Source organism: Lonchura striata, chromosome 12 (genome assembly GCF_046129695.1).
Source record: "Lonchura striata isolate bLonStr1 chromosome 12, bLonStr1.mat, whole genome shotgun sequence".
NCBI lineage: Eukaryota > Metazoa > Chordata > Aves > Passeriformes > Estrildidae > Lonchura > Lonchura striata.
This window is the reverse complement of record NC_134614.1, coordinates 1072659-1096135: the sequence shown is the minus strand read 5'-3', so window position 1 is coordinate 1096135 and position 23477 is coordinate 1072659. Positions and strand designations below refer to the sequence as shown.

Sequence of the window (23477 nt, the reverse complement as noted above, 5' to 3'; positions counted from 1 at the left end):
AGACCATGAGGTGTCTCACTGGGATACTCAAGACCATGCCCAACTGACCAGTGCTTCTTGTGGTGCTGTAGCAAGCAGAGGTGTGCTTACTACACCACATGGGGGTGGGTGACAGATGCCAGCAGCAGAGCCACCCCCTGTCTGTGCCAACTGTGGGTCCTTGCTGGCTCCTTCACCCACCCTCAGGGAGCCCTAGCTGCCTCCCCACCCTTCACCGACCCCACAAAAAGGCCAGGCCCAGGCAATTGTGTACAAAACCTGAAATAGTTTTACTTTGCTTTCTTTTTTTTTTTTTCCTTTTTTTTCTTTTTTTTAAACTTTGCTCTAGGTTTACTTAAGATTTTGTGAAGTTGATACAAGAGCATTTGATATGAATCGGTAAATAAAACACCGTCATAGATAGAGATAGCCACGATAAACTTTGTTAGAAATGTACATGTCGCGAAAAAATAATAATACTACTAATAATAATCATAATCATAATAAAAAAAGCCGGCGCAACGCCCGGGCCGGCGCGGCACTGTTGGCCCTGGTGGTGGCCCCGGTGGTGGCCCTGGTGGCCCTGGCACACGGCGGCAGGTGGCTCTGGTTCCCCACAGGCGCCGCGCCCCAGTAATGTGTGTATATAAACAAAGCCCATAAGAAATGTACAAATATAAAAAGCTACAAACATTAATAAATTACATCGTCACAAAACACGGAACACTCCACAAGGTGCTAGTAAAATAACTGTCTCCCTCCTCGTACAAGAAGTTACGCAAAGAGCTGGTACCGGCGGGCAGCGCCCGGAGAGACCCTCCCCGTATAAAAACCCGGCGGTGGTTATTCCAAAAGCTATGTACAAGCTACATTCTAGGAAAAGGGGCCTGGCATGCGGCAGCGTGGAGCAGCAGCGGTGCCTGAGAAACGCGCCCGCCACCTCCTCGCCCGACGCCTTGAGTCCTGCAGTCCCCTCCCGCCACGTGGCCTTGTCCCGCTCCGGCACTGCCGCCACAGCGGCTCGGCCACCCGCCCTGCGCGCTCGCCGGGCGATGAGGGGCCCAAGGCCGGAGCCGGCGCCGCAGCCAGGGGCCCGGTGCGCTCCTCCGTGGCCAAGATTAGGATTAACTTTTTGCGGCTAGTCGCTCTCAGCACTCTGAGAAAAGACATCTATATTAAAAAATATTTATAGCAGGATTCTGTACAGTCTGACCGCTGAAAGTTAAAGGGATTATCGTAGTAGTGGCCCAGAACTGGGTGGCAGTGTCCCTGAGGCCACTAGAGCAGTAGCTTCCCATTCCGGTGGATCTTCAGGATCTTGCCGAGCCGCTGCTTGGCTGTGGCCATCCCCTTCTTCGTACGCTTCCCTGGAAGGACAGCAGGTGTGGGGTGAGGACCCACGCCCACCCCACACCACCCCACAGACAGACCCTCCAGCTGCCTCCTGCCTCCACGGCCCTGCTGCCAGACCTGCCCAGCACCTTCAAGGACCCCCACCGGCACCCCTCAGGAATGGGGCTGCTCGCCACAGGACAGGGCTTGGCTGAAAGCACTGCCCCTGGAGAGCCAGCCCTGCTGAGCTGGGGCACAGTGCACACCCACTCTCGTGGACACATCCACACCTGCTCCAGGGAGGTGCAGCTCTGTTGAGCACCCTCCTGCCCCCACACCTCTCCTGGGCACCCTCCTGACCCCACTGCTCTGCCAGGCACCCTTCTGCCCCTGCAGTGCCAGCCCTGCTGCCCTGTGCCCTCACCTGCCCTGGCTCACTGCTGTTTTCCCACAGGATGACAATCAAACCCAGCCCCACAATTGCCATTCTGCTCCTCAGGGAGAGGCTGCACACACACAGAGACACACAGACACAGACACAGGCCCTATAGCTTTTCGCAGCTCCAGGCTCCTGGGCACCTCTCTGTCTTGGACCTGTTTCCCACCATTTCACCACAAAAGCACAATTCCAGGCAAATACATTCTTTCTACTCCAGCTCTGCAGAGAGTCACAGGTACCACCAGCTTCTGGCAGTACCCCAGCCCCTACCACAGGCTACACACATCCTGCCCTATGGTCATCCAAGCTGCCAGGGTACTGTGCACTACCTCTAATCTGCTCCACTCAAATACACGGAATTCGGAAACATCTGCCACATTGCCTCACTTGTTACTGGGGCCTTTCCCAGTGGGATCACACACAATTTTCATGCTAATGCAGTGTCTGTCCCACACACCTGCCTCAGTTACACTTCCTGAGCCAAGTTTGAGTGGAGAGTAGGAGGTCCCAGTCCAGACTCTGGCCCAGCCTCAGCTTTCTCACGCTTTCCCTACAATAGACAGCAGGCAATATCTTCTTCTCTCCTGCCTTTGGTTGTAGTTCTGTTATTTCCAAGGTGAGATATTCCTCTGCTCCCTTGTGGCAACCCTACAGAGAGATCTGCGGTGTGCCCTACTCTACATGTCCTGGGAGGACTGTCCTCAGTTACAGTCAGCACAGAGCTGGCATACAGCCACTACCAACACCACAGTGTCTGCCCCAGCCCTGGGCAGAACAGCCTTCATGGATGCATCCTCCCCTGGCCAAGGCTCCACCGGCCAGGCTGTCTGGGATGTGACCCTGTGGGTGCTCCTCCCGAGCTGGGGCTGGGTTGGGCAGCGCTCCTGCCAGCGACACCTCGCACCCTGCAACCACTAGTCCAGCAGAAAAACACCTACTTGGCCCCACAGTGCCAGGACAGTCAAGGCCACAGGCCCTATCCCTGACCAGATCTGAATTGCATCCACACGCCTGCACCTATGCATGCCCACACCACACACTGCAGTGGAGGCCCTGCGGAAGGCTCGGGTTCCGTGGCCCTTCACCCTTCCCCACTCCTGCACCACAACCCAGGCGTTTCCTGGTACCTTTGGCGAAGGCATTGTTCTGCGAGGATGATGAGGGTCTCCTCTGTGTGAGGAAAACACCGGGTGCCATCGGCTGCGATCCCCTGTTAGGCTGGGTGACCCCAAAGGTGCTGGCCCCTGCGGTGTACTCGTGATCTGTGAGGCTGCTGGCCTGTGACTCCAGCTTCGGCTCGGGGGAGCTGCCTTCCTGAGCCGCTTTGCTTGCGTTGGGGGCTGACAGCTTCTTTTTGGTATTTTTTTTCTTCTTGCCTTTTTGTTCCTCCTTTAAAATGACAAAGATGAAGCTCAGATTAATCCCCAGAAGACCTTTAGCTAGGGCAAGGGCCAGCGGCGTTGCTTAGGGTCCTGATACAATGGCACGCCAGGAGTTGGCCATGGACAAGCGCTCGGGGGCTGCTCCAACACGTCTGGCTCACAGCTGCACACACACGTTTGCCTCTCGTGCCTCTACATCCTTGCTCTGTGCAGGGCCTCCTCGTTCCTTACCACTGTGGAGAGCAGGAGCCAGCCGGGGCCGCACCGACACCGCCCTGGCACAGCAGCGTGGGCAAATCTTTCCATCTTCCATAAAAACTGGCACCTCCTATCTTCGGGGATCTTCACACCCTTGCACAACAGCATGAAGGATATTAAACATCCCACTGATTCAGCCTCTGCTTCCTGCTAGGACACACACATCATCCCCTGACCTGTAACTGCACTTGGACATGCACACTGGGATGGCAGGTCTGCTACTGTTCTGTGTCCCTTGTCTACTTTCAGCTCCTTCTTCTTCAAATATTGCCACCATCCTTAAAGCTCTTCTACTCAATAGTCCACATCGCAGAAGCCCAAGGCCACCATAACCTGCATCTCCACCAGCTTGCTGAGGCGCCTCACCAACCTCGTTCCAGCAGACCTTGTCACCATAGCATCTCACCATGTCACCTTTATGGGGCTTCTCTGACCCCTTCAGAGACCAGAAACTTACCAAACATCCAAACTGCCCCAGTTCCTTTCCTAAACTGACTCTTTGCTCACAGTCCACCAATCCTTTGGAAGCAAACCCTGACACTTCCCAGCAGCCAATCTGCACAGACAGGCAATCACACCAGTCAGGTTCTCAAGTACACATCAAATACATTCCCTTGAGGCAGCCTTCTCCTGTTCTACCCCAGTAGCTATTCTCACCCCCTCATTCTTCCCTGTGCTTTTCTCTGTCCCTTGCTATCCTGTGACGTGCTCAGGTGTGTTGTGACACCACTGGGCTTAGATCCCATTTATTTCCCTGAGACTGCAGAGCCTCATGTCACTGGCAGGACCAAACACTATGCAGGACTGGCACAGCACTAGGCTTGGGCACAGCTCTGCTGCTGAGGACAGGGCTCTCCTTTCCTGACAGCTCCTACTCTCCAGGCAGCCTCTCACCTGCTGTGACAGCTTGGCAGCGGCAGCGGCGAGTCCAGTTTCGATGGAGGCGACTCTCGTGCCTTCTCGCACCGGTCTGTCCTGCCGGGGCACCGAGGGACCAACTCGTGCTGCAAGGAGAGCAGAGGCAGGTGAGGGGCAGGAATGTGCTTGTGGGAGCAGCACAGCCACCACAGTGCAGCATGCTCTGCCCTGCTCAGCCAGGAGAGATGGAGACAACCTCTGTCCTTCCCTTGCCCAGGTACGAGTGAAGGCACAAGAGCCAACAGCCTCTGGGCACAGCGGCATGGGCAGAAGCTGCCGATAGAGATGTCATAGAGCTGAGCAGCTCCACAGCACCTGAAGCCAAAGCCATGCGGGTTTGTGCCCACATCCTGGATTATGAGTGTTATTTCCAAAGTGCTCACCTGCAGCCGGGGGAGGACATGCAGGGCCACAAGATTATGAGGTCATGCATGGGCTGCTTGTCACACACAGAGGGTGCCCTGCTCATGGGCTACAGGGCTCAAAGGAGTCCAGGGGTCCTCTTGCCTGTCACTGCCCCCAGTGAGCTCCAACAGACCCAGGGCAGACCAAACCCTTCCAGATCATGAGCTTCAGCTGAGCCTGAAGGAGACTATTCCTGCTCTCTCTCACTATTCCCACAGTCAATTCCCATAGTCAACACCTGAAATCCACAGCAACTCAGCTGTCCAGAGCTTGATTCACTGTTACACCACTGCTAAGGTGGCAACCAAATGATCTATTACTAAGACTGTGAGGAAAAATAAACCAGCCAAGGAATTGCTTTCTCCTGCCAGCTGATTGCAGGAGGAAGGCTAAAACTTCTTGGCAGGAATCCCAGTACCTGGATCACCTCCCACTGCCCTGGAAAGAGTTAATCCTTCATGTGATAAAGGAATCACTAATTGTGTGTTGCAGTTGCCACAATCCTTGAAAAATTTAGAGATTTGCATGAATTAGCCTGAGTCTGGGTAGGACAGACCACATCGACTTACCCGTGGGACTGTAAGGGGCATCATCTGAACTTTTCCTTTTCTTTGATCGGGACTTGAATACTGGATTATCTTCGTCTGATTCGAGGGAAGGGTAAACTACAGTAGGAAACAAAGGCAAGAGTTTCAGTTTAGGAAACAGCTATACCCTGCACAGAGGACCCTTGCTCTGTCCAGGTGCAGTGACCACAAGCATCACAGCTGGATGATCCCCAAAGTGCCACTGAGCACTTCTGTCACAGCTGTGACACTCAGAGGACTTTCCTCTGTTCTCATCCATACATTACCATTGGGAGCTGCTGTCTTTAAACTGTGAATGGCTCTCTGTATTCCTCTTTAATCACAGAATATCCTGAGCTGCAAGGGAGCCACAAGAATCATCGAGCATGACTTGGTTGCCCAGTAAAGCTGTGGCTGCTCCATCTCTGCAAGTGTCCAAGGCCAAGCTGGACAGGGCTTGGAGCAACTTGATCTAGTGAATGTGTCCCTGCCCATGGCAGAGGATGGAACTAGATGGCCCTTGAAGGTCCCTTCCAACCTAAACCACTCTCTGATTCCATGACCATTATGGCAGAACTGATGTAACTGCTGTAAACTATCTTTGTGCACATTTCTGCTGCAAATGCCTGCCTTCTCTGCCAAAACTCAAAACAGCATTAGATCCCTTTTCCATGTACAAGTTCAACTTCTCACTCCTCTCAGCTGGAGGTTTAATTGCTACTGTGCAGACAAGGACATTTCTGTCACAAGTAGCAGTACCTGACCCACATTTCTAGGACAGTCCCCCGTTTCTGGGTTGACTGCTGCAGTTTTGGGGGTCTCCATGTTTCTAGAGAGTTTCTCTCAAAAAACAGTTTCTGCTTCTCATAAAAGAAGTTTTGTGCCACGCCTCAAATCCAGCCTGCCTGGATGGCTGTGTGACCGTGGGCCCTGCAGCCAGTCTGCTGTCACATGTCTTTGCTCCCTTTGGTGTGCAGGTCCCTGTTCCATGCACTGCTCCTGCGCACGCCCAGCCAATCCCAGGGTGACAGAGCAGGCAGAAGCAGCCACAAGCAAAGGGACATTCACCAGCAGGCACACATGCGTCCATGCAGCCTCAGGCACACCCTCACTCTGCTTCCCTCCTACTTACCATAATCCGAGTCCTTAAAACAGGCATCCAAGTGGTCCTGGTCCTCATCATAGTCCTCGATGTCGATGCTGTTCTTTGTGCTCTTCTTCAGCAGCCGTTTCCCAGCATTTTTGTTGCCACCACCACCAGTTTTCTTCAAGTTTTGTGTGGAGAAGGAGTTGTTCTTCGCCTGATTGGTGCCCCACGACGTCTGCAGGCAGGACTCTGAGGCCTGGAGGTTTGCCATGGAGAGCATGCCCTGGATGGCTTCCTGTGTGCTGGGAGAGGCAGGTGGCTGGCTGTGGGGCACAGGGAGAGATGCCAGAGCACTTAGTGATTCCAGAAACACCAACCCCTCACAGGCAGCTCGCTCCTGCCAGGCAGCTGTGCTAGGAGAGATCCCCTAATTCCTCTGAGCAGCTGCACATACCAATAGGGCCAGTGCGGAATTTTATGGGACAGGAATGCCACAAAGAGCACCTCAGATGTGGGGGTGATGGTCCAGGAGCCAGGGAGATGTGGGCAGGTCCCTGGGGCTGTCAGCATTCTGGGCACAGCTCAGAAAACTTCCCAAACCCCACAGCAGAATCCCTGACACAGCAGTGTCTCTATACCAACTATTATCATCATCCTCCTCCGCCTTCTCTCATCATCATCTTTAAATATCTATCTATCTATCTATCTATCTATCTATCTATCTATCTATCTATCTATCATAATGTTGTTTTCCTGTACTACCAAATCATCCTCCTCATCATCATCATATTTCAATATTATTATTTATAATTTACACTATCAGCTCCTGTAAAAGGAGAGCTTATGGATCAGCACTGGTGGGGGATGTTGCGCAGCGCTCTGCTCAAAACTGCCTGGAAGTTTTTGGTCCCAATTCACATCATGGGCTGTCACCACTCCAGGAGCTGCTGGAAATTAATTCTGAGACTGGCAGAACACATCAGTCAGTATTTCCAGAAGGTTGAAGTTTGGGCAAGTAGTGAAATGCAAAATAAACCTTGTGGCAATAATACTTATTACACTTGTTATGCATTTGTTGTGCAATAGAAGCCACAAACATACAAGAAATTAACAGCACCGTGTCACTTTCTCCTACTTGAGCTTAATCTGGGCTCTAAACAGAGTAAGGTACAAGACCATAAAAGAAGTTTCTGGTCACTAATGGCATTTAGTCATAATCCCGAAAGTGAGTTAAGACTAATTCAGAATTTAACAAACAGAAGAACATCAAAAAACTTATTTAGGAATGAGCCATTTAAATCCCTCCAATATCATGCCTTCTCCTCTGCCTTCTCCCCAGCAAAGAAATATTTTGCATCATCTACAAGGAATTACCATATTTTCTTCCAGCCTTTTCCCCTGAATTGTTTTTCCAAACACTGGACTCTCAAAACACTGCAAACAGACCATCAAATACTGACCACTAAATGGGCAAATCAGAAAGGAACTGCCTTAAGCAACACAAACTTCAACAAATAAATGGTAGGATATGATCAAAACCAGTGGTTCTGAGGCTCAAACACCAACCTGAAGAGGGGGAAATATCTCAGAGTTGCACATGGAGCAGAGTGTTTCTCATTAGGGCATGTGCCTGGTGTGTTTCCATCAGGAGTATTTCAGCTTTCTAATCCAAAAAAAAATTCAAGAAGACTCAGGAAGCAATTTTGAAGCTCTGTAAGAGCCATATCCCCTTTCTGTAGCTTCAGCAATGATTTAAAAAAAAAAACATTTATGAAAGCAAACTATCAGTGAGTTACAATTACGGCTAATAAAATCATTTTTTTAAAAGAGTATTGGAGCAGGAACAAAGCAGCCAAAGTGCTTCTGCCCCTGCTGTGTCCCCACAGCCATCTCCAGACACACTGGAGGTGGCACTGGGGGATAGCTCAGACCTGCCTCCAGCCCAGCAGCCTTGTTGTCCTGTCCTGGGGTAAGAGCTGCTGCTGTGGCTGCACAGAGAGGGGGACACTCTAACAGATACACTGGCAGTGCTTTGTGCCTTCACCTTGCTTGTGGCAGCCCTGGTGTGGCAGCAGGCCCAGTGCACTGCCCGTCCCCCGTGCTGGCACTGCTGCAGCCCGACCTGGAATCCTGTGGTCAGTTTTGGGTTCCTCATGACAAGATGGACATTGAGGGGCTGGGGCGTGTCCAGAGAAGGGAGCAGGCCTGGAGAAGGGGCTGGAGCTCCAGGAGCGGATAAGGACATGGGAAAGGGGCTCAGTCTGGGAAAAGGAGGCTCAGGGGGACTGTGGTACCCAGGTTTGCCATTCTGTTCCTGGCATGTCCCAGGACAGGTGGAGCAGGCAAACAGCTGTGCTGGGGACAGGACCAAGCATTGATGGACTCAGGTTTTACCTCCTCAGTGAGCAGGGCACAGGAATGATCCCAGCACCCTCCATAGTGCAGGATATTGTGTAGGGAGCCGGTGCCTTGCTCTTCACCACCAACTCTACAACTGTCATCCCTCTCACCCTCTCTAGGCATATCATCTCCTTCCTTCCATCAGGAATTACTGAGTCTCCTACCTATATCTTCATATTTAGAAACTGAATTTATAATATTCCAGCAGAGTGAAATATTGATTTCACTTACTTACTGACATTTCACCTACTGATTGGGCAGTGGCTCTGGAGAACTCAGAGTTGTATAAAACTAAAGAACTCCAACAATTTAAAGTACAAACCCAGTGTTTTCTTCCATTTTTGAGTCAGACCTGGTCACAAGTAATTTTGCTCCTTTCAAAATCAGGTGATAACCAGCCCTCCAAGCTTTTTGCATATTTCATTTCAGTTCTTTCAGCCTGTTCCCCCACTCACAGCAGCCTTTCTGCAGGAGCTCTGTCCTTCCCTCTCTCCCTGTCTTGCTGATACACACAGTTGAGCTGCAGCTCTCTAGTGCACTCTAGGTAGTGCCATCAGGGCCTCTGGGGTGACCAGCTGCTAGTGACAGCTCAGTATTTTACAGAATAAGGCTTGCCATGGTTCGGATTCAGCCACTATCACAAAAAGCCCTGACCTGCTTCCCAGTGACTGGGAATCCAGCACTGGTCTGACAGGGATGCAGGCACTGACTGCTTGTGTGGGAGGAGATCCATAGGGCTGCTCCACAGCATCCACAATATACACATACAGAGCTATAAATACACACATTCTCTACTCTTCATCTGCCCTGCAAGCAGAGAAAGGTGGGAATTGTTCCTGAGAGTCAGACATGAACATACTGGCCTCATGCTGTGACACAGTGTGTGTTTGCATATCATGTTTCTTCTGATTTATTTTCAAAAAGACCACGTTATGGCCCTTTGAAAAGCCAAGTGTAATTATGATATGAAACACAGTAATTACATTTACCAGGGGCTTTTTCCAATCAAGATGCAGCATACACTGCCAAAACCCCGTGTTTATCCCAGACCCAGCATTGATATGACACATTCCCACTAAACCACCCCACACAGAGCAGTAACTCAGCCGAGTCTGGGGTGGGACTTTGATTTCAGAAACTACAGAGCCTTTAAACACCCTGGGTACAGCACCCAGGCTGAGGGGGAAAAGGCCTGAGTTTAAACTCTGTTCTGGTTTAACCCCTTGCCAGACAGCAAAACACACCCCGAGCAAGGCAGACAATTGTCAAGGACCATTTCAAAGCATGCAGTGAGCAGTGTTATCCACAGAATGGCCAGCAGTGTCCACAGGACCAAGGAGGATTTCTTTAAGTTCTTATAATAGTTGATAATTTTTCTTTTTTTATACCAAACTTCCAGCATGGAAGTTTTATTAACCCAGCAACTTTGTTACAGTGTCAGACACAGCTAACTACTTTTTGATCCGTCTAATCACCTGCCAAAATATAACTGTAACATCAACATAAACACTCATCCTATTACGGACCATAATGCAGAATGGAAAAGGAATTCACAGGGATGGCCAAGCAGACAAGTATTAATGTGATTATTTCTTTCCACCACTCACTGTTTGGATTGTTGAAGGACCTGGTGCTGTACCTTACTGGCCATAGGGCGAAACATCCAAAACTTTCCACGTTTCACATAAGACACCACTAAGCCCAGGCAGACATTTCCATTTCAGGTACAGAAGTGCCCATGAAAGAGTGTGCTTTTTTTCCCCAAGCCTTATTTTATGGTGGGAAGAAGAGTGATAACCACAGATGGGAGGTAGAGAGGGTGGGTGGGGCAGGGAGAGCAGTTTCCTATATCATTCTTTCAAGCACTTGGCATTTGTGACACCTTAGAGTTCCTTATGGGAGAAATGCTGGCTGTTTAGATAACTTTATTACAATCTCATTACATTAAAAACCTTAATTCCCACCCTCAAGCTGCAGTCACTGAACTCTCTCCTTCTTTTGAATTATTCATCTATCTATGACAGCATTATTGCTAAAACTGATCTTCAGCATCTACAGATGTGAAGTACTCTATTTGTTCAAATTACCAAAATCTTTCCTCCCTCTCCCTCCAGATCACAGGATAAAGGAAAATTTTGCTTACTGGAGAAAAAGCAGTTACCAAGCTGCAAAATTCCTTCTCACTCACACACAACCACAAAAATGCAATTTTGTTCACAGGTAAGAGGGAAAAGCATCCCCTGGTGCATACCTGTTGGTGTTATACTCTAAACCCCCAACTTCCTTGCTTGCCTGCAAAAGATCAAGAATTCCTGCTGCACTTCCACTCTCTTTCTTTACTTTGGAATTGCGTCCTGGCTTTGCCTCTGTGTCAATGTGAAGCAAATCTTCATCTGACGAGTCCTCGCTCTGCGAAAACAAGGAAAGGGCTAAAAAAGATGGAAACTCACTGAGCTGGTCCCCAAGAACAGCACAGTGATTTCTGCAGCCTGCTGCTCCTCCAAAGACTGAGGACTAGCCTTTGGAATTTGCTCTTAAAAAAACCCAAAAAAGCCACCAAAACCAAAAACAAAACCAAGTACATGGTAAAAATCCATTTCCTTGTAGCCTGGAGGATGGTAAGTTTTTCTTTTCCCATCCAAAGCTTTGAGATGTGATCCTGTTCATGGGATCAATTCCCTTTAACAGTGGTGTTTCCATCCCCACAGCAGTAGACTGGGAGGATCAGGCAGAGGAATGGGACAAACATGTACAACAGTGTCATGTGAGACTCTGGAAGGGAGCTGCCTACATTTGGCCCTCTCTCTGGGGCTGAGATTTCTAGACACTGTAGTCAGGTGCCTAAGAAAACAAGTTCTTCCCCTTTCCTGCCCTGCTTTCAGGCTGCTACAGCACCAGTCGTTATTGCTTGGGGTGCCAGTCTGGTGTCCAGGGACTCCCTCCTCCCTGCTCTTGCACAGGGAGACACCTCAGACCTCATGTACTGGCTCAGACAGAGGTCTGTACTTCCTCCTGAATGTCCCAGACACAAACCAGGGTGAAAAGATCTCCTTAGTACTGAAGGCGAAACACTCTGGTCATCTTTGGTTCTGTCTTAGCAAACTATTTTACCATTTCTGACTTATTCTAATAATAATTTGTAATTTGATTTCCAGCACTGAGCTTCAGACACAGGGCACACTCACACCTGGGCTGTCCCATCCTGCAGGTGAGTTCCACCCAGGCTCCCTGACACTGCAGGGGCTAGGCTGGGTTCACCTGAGTTACAAGTATTCTAGATCTCAGCCCATAATGGGCAGGGAGGCTCTGCCAAGTGGCACAAAACAAACCTTTGAGTTACTACATCACAGGAAGAGAAACACAGAATGGTTTGGGTTGGAAAGGTCCTTAAAGAACCTCATGGTCTAGGAGTGTCTCCTTGTGAAGGTACAATAACCTCATACCTTGTATGGTACCGACTCCACCTTTGGCTTCTTAACAGGAGTGTGATGCAGGGCTTCCTTTTTATCTGATAAAACTGTATAAATAAAAAGAAACAAAAAGTCATGGTTTCTTTCCCTTCGAAAACCAGCCATCCTATTCTACTCACATTTGACTGACAGGTAGGACATGGCTTTCTTTATTCTAGATCACATAGATTTTAAAGATTATATTGATTGTTTTGGACAATCACCACCTAAGACTTTGTTGAGCAGATAAAGATAAACCAGGCAATATCCTTACATGGCAGTTCTCTTTTTGCAGTGTTTTTCTTTCTTCTGATTGGAAACTCATCAATTTTTAGTTCACCATCATCTGACACATATTCATATTCATCCCGTACAGGTTTGGCTTTTTCCTCTTTAAAATTCTGCAGTGACCCAAACACACTGGTATTCAGATGAGTTTTGACTCCCTTTGAACTGAAAAAAAATATATTTACAAATCAGTAACAACACTCTGAGTAGAAAACAGCTTGTGACTTGACAGACAATTAGTATCTATCTCTATGCAGAAATACCAGTCAAACTGAATTCCTTCAGGGGTGCCAAAGTAACTAGAATAATTTTACAAATACATTTTTGAACCTACGATTTATATCTCAAAATAGGACTCTGCCTAGAGCACTAGAAGAAGTTTTAATGATAGGGTATTTTCTACATTGACCAGAAAGGCAGGTTTTCATCATCTTGTATAAAAAATATAAATAATGACCTTTCAATTTACTTTTTTAGTTGATGTACGTTGTCATATTTTTACTTACCCAAGCAACTTCTTATTAGAGAAAGAGAATGTGAATTTGCTGTCTTTATTTCCTGATAAAGGCATCTTTTCTGATTTGTGTTCCTCTTCCATTTTTAGAAGTGAATCAGGTTTACTGTTCTGAAAGGCAAAAGACCAAAACAAAATAAATAAATCATTCAAATGAGTCCTTTATGTTTTAGCTTCCCAGGTACCCTCAGAATCTAAGTCTGTTAAATTTTCCCTTATTAAAAATCCTATCAAATTTTCTCTGCAGACAAAATGTTCTATTCTATTTCACTCACCCTGCATTAGCCATCAAGAAGGACAAGCTTTTAATCCCTAGGGCATAATTCAGATTTCATTAACTCTAATTTTATGCCATTTAAAGATTAGTTATTGATTATTAGCTATTAGTTAGTTGTTGATTTATCATTAGTTATTGATTTCAGACTTAAACTACTAGGACTCTGTCAGAGCAAGGATCACAAAAGGGAACAACACTGAACCACCTCACTGATGTCTGGTGAAAAGGCACATGCTTTTGAAGAATCCATCCACCCCCTCTTCCTTTATCAGGGATTGATTGTTTCCTGCTTTATTTTCTTTTCTTTGGGAACGGAAAATTGGTGCCTCGTTCTCTCCACTTAGGCAGAGCCACAAAAAAATCCCCTACCCTTGGCTTATCATTATGTGGCAGAATCTAGCAGGAAACATCACCTTGTATTTCCATTTGGCTTCTGTTTTGCTTTTACTTTGCTCTCGAACTTCAAATTTCTCCACCTCATTCTGCTTGCTCACAGATTCCTTATTGGGAACACTTAAAACATTCTTTGCAGCCTGGGAAAAAAGTCAGGATAAAGTTCTCTGAATGAAGATGGAGTGTTGGCATGTCAGAAACACAGGCTTTATCTGGGAAATAACATGACATATTTTTGAAAACTCTCATTTATTCTTTTTGAATCCCAAATTGAGGTTTAATCAAATATTGCTCCTTCAGAGCATGCAGAACAGCAGCTGCACTTTTCCTTGATACACCAATACTCTCCTCTCCCTGTCTGTCACCCCATGACAGGTTTCACAAACTGCACACAAACTCTTAGAACTTCAGAAACATTTTAGGAAAGATTTATGGATATTTCTTCACAAACAGTGTACAACCATTCTTCTATCAGTGCCTTGATGGATCCTGGTACCCACTGAAATCAGTAGCAAAATTCATGCTGAATTACAAGACACCAGAATTAAAGGACATCAAAAAGAAACTTGACAAGTTTCTACGTGGGTAAAAGTGGAAGAAAACTACTGTTATGTTTTCAGTCAGTCATTCTAGAGTAACATTTCGAGCAAACGAGATACTTTAGAAAAACAAGTTCTTTCATCACTGACACCTTTTGATATCAGTGGGTTTCTGGGAGGCTCCACATAAATGAATAACCAGCAAAGAGTCAAATCAAACCCACCAGCTGGGTAAGAGAAGGGCAATGAGCAATTATAAACCATTCCTTTGCTTCTGCAGAGCCAGGCTTTCACAATGTGCTGCACATATTACTTTTTGCATGAAACCTACAGAGGGATTTTATCTCTCTGAGGGTGGGAGAAGAGGGAGAGGTTAAAACAGAACCCACCTTCCCCTTCTTTGGCGTCTCGATCTTGGTCAGAGCCTCCTTCGTGTGTGCCTCCAGCAGGTCGAGGTTGGGGATGGCTGGTGGTGGGCTCTCCTTCACCTTCTTTCCTTTCTTTTTGCCTTCTCCTTTCACTTTCGGTGTTTTAGGAGGTTTGGAGGGTTTGGGAGTCTTCGGGGTTTTGGATGGCTTGAGTTGTTTGGCAGTTTTCACAGTTTTGGGAGTCTTTTTTTTAGGAAGCTTTTCTAGAGGTGGGGGCAGAGGGGTGACTTGGACAGGTGATGGAGCCTCCTCCTTCTCCACAGGACAGATCTCCTCGGCTGTGGGGTTGGCACTCGTGTCTGCTTTGCTGGCCTTTGAAGCGTTCTATGGTTTGGCACAAAGCACAAGGTGTTCAGACACGCCTGTCCTGCTTTTGATATTCCCTCCGTTAGATGGGGAAACAACCCCAAAGATGCCCAAAGATGTGGTACAGGAGATCTGTAGCATAGGTCAGTCTGACCGAGGAATGAAGATCCCACCAAGGCCACAATAACGCTCTGCTCATCAATCCTCACCCCCAGTTCCCACCCCCACATTCCTCAAGCCTGGCCTGCAGTAACTCCAGAGGCTTGGTAGGGAATGTAACCCTCACTGGGTTGTACCATCACACAGCCTGTCCACAGAGGATAGATAAAATGAACAGCCTTCTGCTAAAAATGCTGATCAGCTCGAGCAAAAACCCTTTCCATTTAATTCTGATGTGATAAATATAGCAGAATCACATTTCATACCCTCGGGAAAAATTAGCAGTAAAATAGCTACCCAATTAAAATTAACACCGACTAATTAAAAAGAAATTATTTTCTGCTTAACTTGCTGTTCTGACAATCAGAAAACTTAAATACTGAATCAAAGAGGATCAAACGAATGACTGGTTTCAGTTTTGAGGTCTCTGGATGTAGTTAGGAACAGGGTGGAATGCAGCACAATGTGGTGCTGAAGCACAATGAAGGAGCTGAGCCAGCTGTGGTCACCTTTTGCTGTCACGCGTGTCCACCCAGCAGGATTTGGTACCACACTCAATGGGTGATACCTCCATGCATTTTATAGCCTGGACTCCCAATACAGTAAATATAATAAAAACAGCACAAACCTCACTTAATCTTATTTCTTTGGCAAGGTCCTTGATAAGTTGTGCTGGTTTGAAGTTTTCTGGTAGCTCATCTTCATGCTCTGCTAAAGCCTAAAACACAACAAAGCCAAATTGCTGTTTCTGTGCATATTTTCTTAAAAAATAAATAAAAAAAAAAAACTCTTGAAGTGACTTGTCTGTATTTTTTCCTATGTATTTAAATCAATCTTGACTGCATCTTTTTTCAGATATTATTTCATTTTCTCAACTGCAACATCACTTTGCTCACCCCCCATTCTCCCAATTCTTTCTCTTTCACATCTTAGAATTGGATGTTTTGAAATGGAGATGTTCTTTGTTCCAGAATTTCCTCTCTGCTCCAGCAACTGACAAACACATAATATTCATTCAGGCTGCCTCTCCTACCTGTTTTTTAGTCCATGACCTGAAAGCACCATTGAGAATCTTTGCTCCCTGAAGGAGATGAGCAGGAGGTTGTTGTCCAGCTTTATGCAAACCTAACCAGAGAAAAAAAAGAGTGTCATTCGACCACTGACAGCTACAGTTGTTTACAGAAAGCATTTAATTTGAAAATTGTAACTGGGAAAGCTGAAGTTAACTCTTTGAGAGTTGATACCCACAAATGAATCCCTACTACAACTTGATGGTAATAAGCAGTGCTTTTACGGTGTCCCAAATCCAGCTGAGCCTTCCCACCCTGTGCCCCTGTCAGTCATGGCTGCAGAAATTCAGGGTAACTGTCCTCAGATCCCAAAGCTGAGCCATCAGGGTGGGCGAGGAAATGCAGTTTTACCTTTGAATTTCTCTAGCAGATGCTTCCCCATATACCAACATGCCGTTTCAAAGTTGGGAAACTGGGTCAGACTGACAATTTTCAATCTCCTTTCTACTTCATATGCCCTGCAAGACAAAGCCACAGGAAACTCAGCATGACAGAGCACGAGTGTGTCACAGAAGTGCCAGAGTCACTTTGCAGTGGGTCTCTTCTCTGTCCTGCTGCTACGCAGGCTGGCCTCACGCCAAAAGCAAAACATGACAGCATTACTGAAATACTGAGATACAGATGTATGATGGTTTTATTGCACTATTTGCCCAGAATCAGTAAAGAACTCATTGCATTGTCTTACACTGGGCAAAGAGCCCAGCTGAGCAGGTGGGGGCTGATCCATCAGCGTGTGGCAGGTGCCAGGGTAAAACTCCAGGCAGTGTGTAACCTTTCTGCCTTCAGGATGTGGCCACATCAATCCAGGCATCTCAGGCATCCTCTCGTGCATTATCAACAGGTGTAAGGACAGCTCAGGATAAGTCAGCACGAGGGAATGTGGTCAGAGGGGACAAAGGTGGGTGCACCAGCCAAAACTGCCCAAGAGTCACACCAGCAATACTGTCAGTGATCCATTATTACTCATTTATTTAAAAATGAGCTCTACATAACATTAGATTTTAAAGACAGATTACCTCATCTGCATTTCCACGCTTAGACTGTGTAGAAAATGTCCTGCAAAGGCCAGGCAGTCTACTGGTGTTAGAGTTGCATAAATCCAGCCTAAAAGAGAGAGGAGAGTCCTCAAGACAAGAACTGGAAGGCCATTAGCACAGACTTTAATCCCAAATGATGTCTACACTTCACTGAGCACCTTGCTCCACAGGTACCCACACAGCCCAGCCCCAGAACTACAAATACTTTTAACAAAGCTGCCTCTCATCCCTTCTTTGTTTTGCTGCATAATGGCAGGTGCTTTCCTGTCTCCGCAAAGACCTGAAACAGACCCTGACATGCTTTGTCACAGTGTCAGAATCAGGTGTTATCCAAACATATATTTTCATACAAAAATCTACGCAAGTTAGTGAATCTCTATAAATTGCTCTGTGTTTGTTCCACCATCTGCTCCACAGATAGTCATAAGAGAAACACCTACTTTCCACTGCTTATACCCAAGGTAAAATTCAAGTGTGTAAACCTTTGGTGCAAGAATCTACTCACACACAGAGATCTGTAGTTCCTGAGTGTCACAGGGGATTAATGTCTGTGACAAGGATTTGGGGGTGTCATGGTCAGAATGCATGGTCAAATTCACTCAATGCAAATTGTTTGTTAGATGTCAGAAAGCACCAGTGACATGGTGGATACAGAAAGAGAACTCACGAGTTACTACAACCCAGCTAGCCCACGAGTGGAACACTCTCCCTACTAGTGTAACTTTTAAAAGGCTGCTAAAATATTAATAGAAAGGAGTAAAAGCTCTGATTTGTTTTGTTTGTAAGCACATGAAATAAAACTTCTACTGAGAATTAGACTCCATAGTTTGCCAGAGAGAGTTGTCAAATCCCACTCCTCTGGCATTTTGGATGTGCTGCTACTCTAAAGCATGAGGAAAGCTTTCCTCCCCCACCTGCTCACCTGATGGGATGAAGAGTGTCTGGCCTTGTTTAACGGTGCATTTGTAACATTTATCTACTTGGTCTGCAAAAAACATCTCACTGTGATTTGCTGCTGACTGCCAGCGTTCATACAGAGAAATATTTGCAGAGGCTGGTTTGATGAGATAAAAGATCTTTTCTCCCTGAATTAGAAATATAAAATTAGCAATGAGCAGCCAAATCAAACAACACTGCACTGGTGCACACACACAAAGACACACACACACACACACACAGAGTTATCTAAATATACATGTATGTGTATTTTGGCAGTATTTAAATAAAATTAATTAGTCAACTTCTTACAGAAGGGCTGAAATAATTAAATCACACCCAAACACATCTGCTCAGATTTGTGGGAGTGATGGTACAAAAAGGTTTACAGTGCCAAGTTCCATCACACTGCAAAAATAGAGCATGATATCTTTAAGGCCTACAGTGATGTATGTGCAGAAGGCACTAAACAAATATTAAAATCCTAACAGAGAGAAAATACACAGAGGGCTTCCATGCTCCAAGTGCTTTCTCACTCAGGAGACCCTGGCATCTCTGGGAGGGCACTCAAAGCAGCTAAAGCCCAGATACAGCAGGACAATGACAAAAAAACCTGAGAGCTGAATTTTGGAGAGAATTCTATCATGGTCTTTGTGGATAAAATTGAGTTTGTTACTAGATACACCCAAAAGCCAGGCTCCCTCACCTTCAGCACGTGGTACCAGGCAGAAGCCCCCCCAGAGTCTATGTGGAAGTCAGTGTAGCTGTCCTTCACGCAGATCAGGCAGTACTTGGTCACTTTGGGTTTAGCCAGCAGAGCATCGTCAGGCCAATAATTTTCCACCCAGGACAGCTTCTTAACAATATCAGGAGGCTCTACAAAGCTGGACATCCTTACAGAGAGAGTGGAGAACAGACAGGCAGCTTTTAAAACAGAGCACCAGGACCCTGGTACAGCAAGAAGCAAGTATGAGAAATACTTGCATGGCAAACTGGAGCAGCTCCTCTTGTGGCAGTGGAACTGCTCTTCATTCAGAAAATTAGGGATAACTGTTTACAGACAGAGATATAAGGTTTTTTAAGTGTGATGACTTAACAACAATCCTTTGCCTTCTTTCAGCAGTATCATCTATGATCAAATATGTGCTGGTTGTAGTTTTCCAGCCCCTGCTACGCAGGCTCAGGGACCAACCTTGCTGTGATCACAGTCACCTTCCCAGCCCCTCCAGAACAGAAATTGAAATGTGTGCATTTGGACAGAAATCCACTGGTTAGCAAGTCAAGCTTAATATTAATAATCCAAATAACAACATCAATGCTCATGGATAAATAACTCCTGATCTGATGGTGAGAATCGGCAATCTTATTTAGATTGAGTAAATAACATTAAAAGCTCAAAAGAAGGAAGAAGTCTATTTTGGGTTGACAATGTGAATATAATTAAAATATAAGATATATAATACATATTTCTATAATTTATATGAATTAATATATATGTACATTAAGAACATAATCTTGCAGGATATGTATCTAAATCTATACAAAATATTATCTTCACTCACACTGAACATATGTTCCCATTGATTTATTTATATCATTCATGTATTATGTTTTTGTCAAATACATAACATATACTATAATCACAGTTAAGACAATGCATGGCATGACAACCAGATCTTAAATGTTTCATCCTAGAATGTGCTAATTTTTTTATTCAGATAGTCCAACATTTGGGCTGATAGTGCAGGAGGTGAAGACTCACTGCTAGGCACTCTAAAATACCACATCAGTAAGAATATCTGCACTTCAAGCCAGTATTATATGCTCCCACATATCATTGTGCTCAGTGTCAAGCCCTGATGACAATAACTCCATTTCCATGGCAGGGAAGATGGAGTTGTGCATTCAATTAAACTGTCACTGTCTATGCTAAGAAATAAAATATTTGCTACTTATGTCTCGATTAGTGAAGTATGAACGACAGCTGCAGCAGTCCTTCAGGAAAAAAGACATCCCATTATTTGGGGATAATGGCAGAAAGCTGAAAAAATCTCTGCTGAGAATCCCGGTGGTCTCAAACCTGCAGTGAGCAGAGCTGCTCTCTGCAGTGATGGGGGTGAGCCACTAAATCCCAGCCACAGGGATTAGGGGAATGCCTGGGAAAAATGAGCTTGTCATTATCCACCAGTCTTCTTTTTTCAGCCTTTGTGCTGAAGCAGAATGTTTTCCAAAACAACCATTCTTTGTTTTTCTGCTGACATTCATTATCATCTGTGTAGTGTTGTTTGTGTGTAAAAGGATCTTCTCCTTTTCCTGGTGCTTCCCTTCTGGAAGCATCAGCTACCCCAAAGGATCCAGGGCTTGTGAAAATAACCTGCACAGCTTTTGGTGTTCAGTATCTCAGAGATGCCCCTGCCCACTGCTGGAAGGAAAGCCCTGCTCAGTTATGGCAGCACAGCTCCAGAGAGCACCAGGCAATGCCCTCAGCATTTGCGTCAGCTAATCATGGAATCACAGAGTGGTTTGGGCTGGAAGGGACTTTAAAAACTATCTCATTCCCATCTAGTCCTGGGCAGGGACACTTTTCACTGTCCCAGGCTGCTCCAGGCCCCAGTGTCCAGCTCGGCTGTGGACCCTTCCAGAGATCCAGGAGCAGCCACAGCTTCTCTGAACACGCTGTGCCACGGCCTACCCACCCTCCCAGGGAGGAATTTCTTCCCAGTATCTGATCCCTCTGATCTGCACCATCACCTCCAGCCTGCCACTGGGAAGTCAGCATGACCCTGACCCTGAGCTGCTGTCAGACAGATCACAGGTTACCTGGCACAAGCACTGAAACCAGAACTAGAACACATGCTGTAGGATTAAAGAATTATAACAAAATTACAAAGGTACTCTCCTCAAAGCACACCCAGTGACATGTTACCCTACACCTAAAGTCAGAGCATCCAGAAGCTGCTAAACAACTATCCCTAAGGAGGAAAAGCACCGTGGAAGGCAGAGGCTGAACCCAGCCACGTATCCCAGACACAGTGTGAGAATCAGTAATTTAAAATTACAATGTGTATATCATTCTATGTAAGAAATATTAATATAATTCAAAAATAAACACATAGGGTAGTACAGGATAGTACACAGATATGATATATAGAAATATGTTATATACAAAATAACAAATAAAAATTAGAAATCAAAATAAATCTGTAGTAATTACTGTGCAGCAGGCTGGACCCTTACCTGGTGTCAGAGAACTCCAGATTTGTGACATTTAAGACCCTTTTCCTGTTTGTGCTGTAGTAGTAATCCACAAATTCCTTGAGCTTCATCTTGCAATCTTTCTGCTTGGTGACATCAGTGACATCAACACTCCGCTCCGGACCTGCACATGAATTCAGTGGAGAGTACAGGTTGATGGACAGCCTGGCTTGCCCCCTTTTCTATGCTTGAGGGTGAGTTAACCTGTCCAGAAACATCTCGATCTTCTGATTTTCTGACCTTTTCAGCCCTTGGATCCTCCCTGTTGCTTATGTATGTACCCACACAGACACACATGCATAAAAGACCTGCATATACATAAATACCCATCAAATGGTGCTTTTGCAGTCATGTCCTGGGAAAACCATTCCTTGATATTACTTTGGCTGTTACTGCTTATGCAGAGCTCTGGAGAGCAGTGCAGGCTGACTCAGCCTCACTGCCAAGCTGCCACACAAAACAAGAATGACTTAACTGCTAACTACAACCTCCCACTACATAAAAAGCACTGAGACCAGCACAGCTCACAGCACAGACAATATTTTAGAATGCATTTTACAATTTTCCATACAACTAATTATTTCTATGAAGCAGCTGAGCTCCAAGCACTGCAATGCCAGGTACCCACCAACGTAGTTCTCGACGTCGCTGACGTAGAAGGTGGGGGCAGGCACAGCCAGGCCCAGCCCATCCTTCTTGGGGACCAGGATGGGCTCTGCAAAGCCCTTCTCTTCCAAATACTCTGCTGTCAGCTGGCTGCCTGGCACTTTCACCACTATGTCTTCAGCACTGCAAAAGCAAAAACAGATTCAGTGGTGAGGAGCTCCACGCTGAGTTTGGAATGTTCTGCATTTCACTGCTGAAAGGAAGACACCGTGTAAAATGAATTATAGGCAAATTAGGTACATGAGCCAAAACCCCATTTATTGCAAAGCACGAAGGGCACAAAAAAGTCATGCAACATCAATCGCTTGAGCCTCATGTTCCAGGAGACTGGGAAGTCCTAAAATAACAGCTTATAGCAAAAGACCATTTTCCTCAGCTGTAGGATCAGTCGAGCTACCAGTGATCAATGTTAAAGAATTAATGTTAAATGTTTCACTCTAAAGAAGATGAGGTTAAAAATGTTACCCAATCTCAAATAAATGGTCCTAGAGATGCTTTGCAAATCATTTTAAAGCAGTCGAATAATGTACTCAGGAAATATTCTGCAGATCATTTTGAAGTGGCAGGGACACCTTCCACCATCCCAGGGTGCTCCAAGCCCTGTCCAGCCTGGCCTTGTAACCTTCCAGGGATCCAGGGGCAGCCAGAGCTGCTCTGGGCACCCTGTGCCAGGGCCTGCCCACCCTCACAGGGAATAATCAATGTAATTGTTATCACTGCTACTCTTGCTACTCCAGCACTATTTTGGTATTAAACATTTTAGAACAGGATTACATGAATAATTTTTTTTGTCTTTTTGCTCCATTCAGTGTTCCTTTTGACCTGAGACCCTCCCAAGCACTCGCTGGGGGTTGTCACTCCCTGCCCCATGCTGGGAGTCACCAGTGATGCTCCTGGTCTGACCTCCCTGTCCCACCCAGCAGCCTCTGGCTGCCGAGTGCTGGGGCCTGGTCTGTTCCATCTGCACATCCCGTTCATTTGATTTGGAGGTGAAAATTCCTCCACAACACTTTGTGTCCGAGTCCCGGATCTTGCAGACATTTCTTTGTACTAGAGACCCTCCTCCTGTCTCAGGAGATTTCATTTGGCAGCAGGATTTTCTTATGCACATATTAATGAGTAACAAAGATCAAAAATGGGGGGCTGTATTATTTATAACAATTTTGGAGTGACTCAGAGATACTGTATGTGTGACTGTAGTCTCAGAGGCCACCCGAGGTGACTGAAATCAGTCTGACTGAGCCATAAATCTTTCTTAAAATGAGCTGTGCAACCTGTCAAATTACAAATTGAAAAAAAAAAAAAAAAAAAAGGGAGACAAAGATAAAAAATCTTGCAGGCCCCAATGGAAATAGCCAGGCAAGTAAAAATACTGGATCCTGAGCTCAGCAAAA

The 23477-nt window shown here is 46.2% G+C and overlaps 1 protein-coding gene across 3 annotated transcripts in view; it reads right to left on the bottom strand.

Moving 5' to 3' along the window:
* Positions 1-400: 400 nt before the first annotated feature.
* The window catches only part of PHF2 (PHD finger protein 2), a 54106-nt gene continuing 31029 nt past the window's right edge, over positions 401-23477 (bottom strand). Inside the window, exons 4-22 of one of the 3 annotated variants that reach the window (XM_021539556.3) lie at positions 22046-22206; positions 21400-21541; positions 18869-19055; positions 18149-18311; positions 17206-17293; positions 16541-16647; positions 16153-16244; positions 15748-15837; positions 14616-14978; positions 13708-13827; positions 13010-13128; positions 12490-12668; positions 12210-12283; positions 11018-11175; positions 6412-6689; positions 5283-5378; positions 4285-4394; positions 2878-3139; positions 401-1346 (exon numbers count right to left, since the gene is read on the bottom strand). In XM_021539556.3, the coding sequence (XP_021395231.2) occupies positions 1258-1346; positions 2878-3139; positions 4285-4394; positions 5283-5378; positions 6412-6689; positions 11018-11175; positions 12210-12283; positions 12490-12668; positions 13010-13128; positions 13708-13827; positions 14616-14978; positions 15748-15837; positions 16153-16244; positions 16541-16647; positions 17206-17293; positions 18149-18311; positions 18869-19055; positions 21400-21541; positions 22046-22206 (2878 nt within the window). In that variant the 3' untranslated portion in view covers positions 401-1257. The remainder of the gene's footprint in view (positions 1347-2877; positions 3140-4284; positions 4395-5282; positions 5379-6411; positions 6690-11017; positions 11176-12209; positions 12284-12489; positions 12669-13009; positions 13129-13707; positions 13828-14615; positions 14979-15747; positions 15838-16152; positions 16245-16540; positions 16648-17205; positions 17294-18148; positions 18312-18868; positions 19056-21399; positions 21542-22045; positions 22207-23477) is intronic. The other 2 variants (XM_021539557.3, XM_021539559.3) reach the window with 2 other exon arrangements.